The 7,352-nt window shown below is 41.5% G+C and overlaps 1 protein-coding gene across 2 annotated transcripts in view; it reads right to left on the bottom strand.

Moving 5' to 3' along the window:
* Nucleotides 1-6,129: 6,129 nt before the first annotated feature.
* LOC119598570 overlaps nt 6,130-7,352 on the bottom strand; it is a 7,413-nt gene continuing 6,190 nt past the window's right edge. For both annotated transcript variants that reach the window (XM_037948212.1, XM_037948213.1), the window contains exon 4: nt 6,130-6,472. In XM_037948212.1, coding sequence (XP_037804140.1) covers nt 6,262-6,472 — 211 coding nt within the window. In that variant the 3' untranslated portion in view covers nt 6,130-6,261. The remainder of the gene's footprint in view (nt 6,473-7,352) is intronic.

Genomic DNA, 7,352 nt, shown 5'->3' with positions numbered 1-7,352 from the left:
CAGGCCCGAGTGGGGAATGTGGGTGGGCAGGACGTCCCCTCCCCCCTCCCCATACACATCCCCAATCCGTTGGCTGTTGTCCTGCCCCCCTCTGCACTAGAATGTGGTCAGAAGGCACTCGGGCAGAAGTGGAAGGAGACCTGTTGGAAATACAGTTGGCACTGTAGGTCGGAGCGAGCGGAGGCCACGGCGTGGGCGGCTCTCCATAAAACCCCCGCGGGTGGATCTTGCCGGCTCTCTGCGGATCCTAATGGTGCCCTGGTAACGGTCCCCCTGTATATTACGCATCCAGGTCCAGCTGGGGCCAGGGACGTCTTCCTCCCCTACACCACCTACCTTCCACCATCACCAACCATCTCTGCCCTCCCCTCTCCCATCTTCCCTCCTTTTCAGCTTCCCTCTCCCTTCCCCTCTCCCTCCCACCTCTACCCACCCTCCTCTCTTCTCCCTTCTACCTCCCACCTCCACCCTCTCCTCTTCATGTCCTTGCCCTCCTATTTCCCTATTCCCTCCCATCTCCACCTTCTCCTCTCTCCTTCCCCCCTCTATCCCTTTCTCCTCCACCCCCTCCCCTTCCCCCCTCTACCCCCTCTCCCTCTTCCCCACCTTCACCCCCTCTCCCTCTTCCCCACCTCCACCCCCTCTCCCTCTTCCCCACCTCCACCCCTTCTCCCTCTTCCCCACCTCCACCCCTTCTCCCTCTTCCCCACCTCCACCCCTTCTCCCTCTTCCCCACCTCCACCCCCCTCTCCCTGCTCCTACTCTCCTCTTTCCCCTCTCCCTCCTACCTCCACCTCCCCTCTCCCACTTCCACCTTCTGCCTTCTGTCTTTTGCCTTCCCAACCCTTGGTTCCCAGAGTGTGACTGGCATCCCCTCACCCCCTCCCCTGTCCTCTCCCCACTGAGTTTGTAAAGCCATCTAGTGAACCACTCCCCTCAGTTTTGGAATTTCTCCCCCTCCTTTTGCCCTCCCTCCACCTCCTTGCCCTTACACTCTATCCCCCCCCCCATCTTTTTTTTTTTTTTTCTTTTTTTTTTTCCCCTAAGCTACATGAGTCATGGTGATACTCCCAAATGATTATGATGAATGTATCAGGTGATATGCCCCCTCACTACCCCCACCCACCCCTTTTTTTTTCTTTTATTTATTTATTTTTTTATTTATTTTTCTTTTTTTTCTTTTTTCATTACTGTGTTGGTCTGGTACTCATTGTTCAGCTCATGAGACCTCATTAGTGGTCTGGCACCCCCGTTGCTGACCGGGCGAGGCAGCACCCCTGATCTTTGGCATGGATGATAGAATGGTCACAAGCCACCCCCAGTGCCCTTCCTCCCCCTTCTTCCCTTGTATTTTTGCATAGGTGATATGCCTCCTATTTTTTATTTAAATGTTTTTTTCTTTTACCTTTTTCTTTTTTTCTTTTTCTTATTTTCTTTTTCTTGTTTGAGTCTCTTAAAATGTTTTAAGGTCAGTCATTTTTTTTTTGTGTGTGCACGCGTGCGTGTTGCCTAACAAGATGTGGGTATATGCCCAAGATTGTGAGCTGCTCCTTGACTGGCATGCTTTGTCCCATCAGATCATGATAGATGTGTAGATTTGTTTATTAGGAGGAAAGTTCATCTAGAGCAACGGAATTGTATTCAATTTAACCATCTGAAGCATTACCTTTGATCTTTTGGTAATGTCTGGGTTAAGTAGACAGTTTTGCATTTTAAAAGTTGAAATAGCCTGTAGTTTTATAAAATGAGGTTACAATACTGCAGTTTTTCATAAGATCATGGAGGGAAAGATTTTTTTAGTGTGGAGTGCAAGCAACAGAAACACCCCTGAGGAAGTGGTCTTGGTTGGTGTTTGCTAGCACAAGGTCCACACCAGTGTTGCTCTGTTGGTGCAGGATAGACAGTGGTCTTTCTTTCTTTTCTTTCTTTCTTTCTTTCTTTCTTTCTTTCTTTCTTTTTCTTTCTTTCTTTCTTTCTTTCTTTCTTTCTTTCTTTCTTTCTTTCTTTCTTTCTTTCTTTCTTTCTTTCTTTCTTTCTTTCTTTCTTTCATATTGTAAGTTATCTTGTACTAGCATCATCACTAATTGATTTGAGCATAGGCCATTTGTTGTTTTTCTTTTATAATAGAATAAGTGTGATTCATGCCTGAGCGCTTTTTAAGCGTTAGGGAGAGAGAGAGAGATGTGTAACAGTAGCACAGCATCTGGTGTGTGTAAGTTGGGAGATGGGAGTTTGAGCAAAGTAATTCTAGTATGAAATAATATTTTGTTGCAGAAAGCAACTTCATGTAAGGACTGCCTGACAGTAACTCCTTTTTGTATATTGTCAGGCTTGTTCTTCTAGTTTGTATCATAGTTTGCTGCATGACAGTGTTTCTTGTGGTGATTTAGGAGGCTCAGGAAGATTTATCAATTTTGCAGCTATATACATACTATTAAAAATATATATATCTACATATATATTTGTCATCAGAGTTGTATCACCAGACAGATAAGTGTATCAAGGAAGGGGGAGGGCAATTGACAGGAATTCCTGGAACATGGGACAGGCCAGCTCTCTTGGGGTGGTCACAGTGGTCATTGCCCTCTGATGTTCATCTTATTTGTTAGAATTGAACCCTGTCTCTCATTAGGAGCTGCGCACGATGAACGTCTGGTGCCTCCAAACTATCTAGTCCACTCATTTTTGAAACCATAATTTTTGAGCTTCTTAATTATGGAGTTTTTGTCCTTTATTATTTTTTAAAAATTTTATTTGTTAATTTTCTTTTTTTTCTGTAACATATTTACCAAGGGTGTTTTGTGTTCTTGTAAATGTCAGATTGGAAGGGAAATAGGGTTCTTGATGATATGGCTGGCTGAAAGTAGTAGTAAAAAAGAGAACCTCCCTTTCAAGTTTATTCACGGGTGATTTCTGGGAAGCTTGGCATAGTGCCTAATTACTACGTAAAGTAAACCACTTAAAAGAAGCTCATAAATTGTACAGAGCAGCTTTGTGTTGCCTGTATCTACATGATATTTTTGAAGGCCATCTGTGATATTTATTCTGATTATATGAAAGTAGTTAATGGGTTTTATTTTGACAAAATGAAAAAAAAATTGAAGATATACACTGTGAGATTGTTGCGTATCATGCAAATATGCCTGTTTCTTTTTATGTTAGTTTTTCTTTGTTTTTGATGATTTACTTGTATGCAGGCATCACATAATCAATTCTGAGTGGTGCGTGGTCCTTGCCAGTGGCCACTCGTGCCAGTTTGTGTTGCTCAAAAATGCATGATCGCTCAGTCCAGTGTGTGCTCTGGTGTTGCGCTGGCATGCTGGTTGGCACGTGCAGTGGTGTGATGGCAGTTCAGGGAGGCATTATATCACTTGCTTGAGCAGAATAATGGATGTTTGTCTGTTGTGGACCTCGCAGAACTGCACGTTCCCTACAGCATGTGTTGGTGTGGTATTGGCATCACCCTGTTCAGTGTGGCACTTCTTATTTATCATGCTTCCGGAAGTAGCATTGTTCAAGTCACTTTGAGAGTATGAAAATTGAGATGTTATCCTGTCCAGTGTGATGCTGTTCAGTGCTGTGCTGCTTGGCACTTGGGTGCCCAGTGTGTCACTGTCCATGTGATACTCCCCAGTGCACATTCCTATCATGGAAGTGTCACAGAGGCCTTGGTCCGCAATAGCCTGTGCTATGGGCCGTGTAAATACAAACGGTTATTGTAAGTAGGAAAGAGAGATTATATTTTTATATAGCAAGATGCCACCAATGCCCAAGTAGGGACAATTAGCCATGCTAAGTCCCTACATTTTTTTTTTTTTTTTTTTTTTTTTTTTTTTTTTTTTTCTTTTCTTTTTTACTTTTTTTTTTTTTTTCTTTTTTTTTTTTTTTTTTTTTGTTTATATTGATCCTCCTATTAGCTAGTGCTATGAGGTCGCTTGACTTGCCCTGCCTTGCGTGGCTTGGTGCCTGGGCCTGCCCTACCTCCACACTGCACTTTGTGTTAGCACCACGTATCAGATCCTGCTCTTGTAGTTTTGTGCTAAACTTCGCCTTTTATCATTTTTATTGATTTATTTATATATTTTTTTTCCTTTTTTTCTTTTCTTTGCCCCTTTTTATATTGTATTTCCTTTAGTATGTCATTATTTTTATTATTGTCATAATTAATTCTTTGTAATTTAAGTTTCTCATTTTTAATGTATAGTGGTAGTGATTAATGTAAATAATTATTTCTCAGCTCATTAAAAACTTAACAGGTAAACGATGTCACCTGTATAGTATATTGTAGCAACATGTGCAAGACAATTTTGTATTTATTTATTTCAGAAAGTAAACTCGGTCATATTCAGTTCATAAGAAGAGGAAAAAAATTATCTAGTAAGTCAGTCAGAACTGGCCGTGCTCATAAGCTGCGAGTTGATGATGGCTTGGGCATTATTTTATGACTGTATGGAGGTGATAGTCTGTACCTTGAGGATGCATCTCTCTTGTATCATTAATTTCAAAATGCTGTATCACATGCTGGCAAAGGTGTGACTTTTTGATGAGCCATTGCAAATCAGTTGCCTTCATCATAGTCTTTAGCGTTTAGACAAGATTCTTCATGTGTGCGTGTGGAACTGCCACGTCTCGCTGTGAAAAAGCATTGTATTCTCTCGGTAATGAGTGTCATGTGAGAAAAAGAACCCATCCAACTCTTAGTTTAAAGGCAGTGTTGACTTCACCCTCCCTACCCCAGTGTATATATACCTGGAACACCTCTGTTTTACTGAGGGAATTACTATTATTATCTTATTTGATATTTACTTTTTTTTTTTTACTTTTTTTTTTTTTTTTTTTTTTTTTTTTTTTTCTTTCTTTCTTTTTATAGAAACCACCAAGAAATGATACGAGGCTGTGTTAAAATGCCCATTCTGTTGTTAAGTAGTTTTAAAAGTTAAAGATATTTGTTAAAATGTTGAGTAAAGAAGTCAAAGAAACGAAAGTGTGCGTGTGTAGTGAACGCCAAGGCATTAAAAGCCATACGGGTGGTAGAGGGGCATGTCATATATATATGTGTTTATATATATAAATATATATATACTTATAAGATATATATATATATACCCTATGGACACGCGGCGTGTACTAGCCCTTGCTATATGTCGCACCTATTTATTTTTGTTGTCTTTTGTAGTAGGAATCTTCTGTGTCATCTCATTTATTCAGCTTTTTCGGTATAATGTTTTTTACCCTCGTTTCCAAGTTCACGGCGGGTACTGTCCTCTTCATTTTTGTCTGTTCTCCTTAATTATTATTATTTTTTGTCTCTTAAGTCTTCTCTCGGATGAATCTTGAACGTGGAGCAGTGTTCTTCCTCCAAGAAATCATGTTCCTTCCTCTTCGAACTTTCTCCCTTCTTGCGTGTGTTTCATCATCACCGGAACCTCAACCATCATATATTGTGTACAATTCTTTTTGAAAAAGGGTCTTGTTGCAGACAAGTAAGAATCAGTCATGTTGCTTTAGTAAAAGGAAATATAATTCGGATGTCTTTTCTTTTATCCTTTTTTGTGTTTATCTTATTTTTGTGTACTTACAAATTGGAATATTCAGAGAAGAATAAAAACTTTGTAGAAAATGATATGAATGAGAATAAATAACATCACAGCTTCACACATCATAGTGAATTCTGTTCAAAAACTCCATGTGGCAATTTTCTACGTTTTGGAAAGCAAATTATTAGTATGTAGGATAAATCATATGAACATATCTACCCACGTGTTCTTAACTAAGAAATCTTGAGAAATCTCGCCTCCTATGGTAATAATTCTTTTCATGTGGATGTTACAAAGTGAATTCAGAATCATAGAAGGTTTAATTTTCCTGGATTAAGAAATGATTATGAACCATAATTTTAGCCTTTTCGCCACAACATTTTGTCATAATGCTATGACAATTCTGGAAATCTACAAACATCACCCTACTGAACCGAAAAACTCATGGTGGCTTTACCCCCCAAGCCGCCCCATGATAATCCCTATATTTTGTTTACGCTGCAAATGACCTTGAATGTTGACGCGGTCCAAATTTGTTAATAAATAAGGTATTGCTTGACATTGACCCAGGATTACCAATAATATATTATGGTGATTTCATTGTAATTTTAATTGCTACATTTACTAGTAAATAAATAAAGTAAGAAAACGCAATTAATAAATAGTTAAAACAGTGATATAAAAAACGAGCTCCCGACACAACAACAGTGAATATCGCCTCCATCTACAAGACATGTAAATCGTAAAGTTTCTTCTGCGAGCTGGCGTCTTGCGCGGCCGTCACATTCTTGAGGGCATCGAAGTACCGGAAGACGCTGACGGGGCAGGTGCCGTACATCGCCTCGCAGTCCACCTCGTCCTTGAGACCCAACCTCTGCGCGGTGAAGTACTCCTTGAGGAGATCCATATCCGAGGATCCTCCCCCGAGGCGCGGGCTGGAGAAGAGAGAGAGGAGGGAATGAATGCTGATTAATAGGTAGTGTGTGTGTGTGTGTGTGTGTGTGTAGGTGCTTATTTCTTTTTTGTCATTTTTCTGAATTCCTCTTCTGTTCTTACTTTCTCTTCTTTATCTTCTTTTCCTTCTCCTTTTCGTCCTTCACTGCCTCACGCATCAATTTTTTTTTTCTTTGTCCTCATCCCCCTTTCTCTTTCCCCTTTCATCTACCCCCCCCCCCCCTAATCTAACCTTGCCCGTTGTTGCCGGGGGGGGGGGGGGGGCTAAGGAGACGGAGACCGGGACTCCATACTGAGGATCTCCCCGGCCTTGGGCCTCAGCCCTCGAGTCATCGAATTTTGCACGGTCTCATCCCCTTCCCCCTTTCGTTTCCTTCTTTTTCCCAACGCCATTTACTACCCACTTCCTAAGGTGTGAGAGCCGTGTTGAAGGGATACAAAGGCTGACTTTGGGCGAGCCATGGGTACGGTATTCTGTTTAGTTGTCTAGCCCCTGCCCCTCAAGGGGACCCTGAGGGGTGAACAATTTCTCTCCCCAACATATTCTAGGTTTACCAATAGCCATTAATGAAGACTTTTTACCAGGAATAGAGGCAAGCTTACCTCTTTATCAATGGCCCCACTGATTTCAATTCCGGTTCCCCGATCCCAGGCTCTTCTTTGACTCTGAACACCACTCCTGCTACCCCCTTCACCTACTATTACAGGAGTCCAGTCCAAATTATCCATCCAGGTCAATACTCAGACTCCAGGAAACATTCCTCCTCTCCCAACGTCCTCTAATTCATCTCTTCCACCCCCACAACTTTCTTCATCACCGACCCCATCCTCCCTTATTACTACTCTGCAACCTCATTGTCC

The sequence above is a fragment of the Penaeus monodon genome, chromosome 41 (genome assembly GCF_015228065.2).
Source record: "Penaeus monodon isolate SGIC_2016 chromosome 41, NSTDA_Pmon_1, whole genome shotgun sequence".
In the NCBI taxonomy this organism is placed as follows: Eukaryota; Metazoa; Arthropoda; class Malacostraca; order Decapoda; family Penaeidae; genus Penaeus; species Penaeus monodon.
The sequence above is the reverse complement of the archived record's forward strand: the minus strand, read 5'-3'. Positions and strand labels throughout refer to the sequence as shown.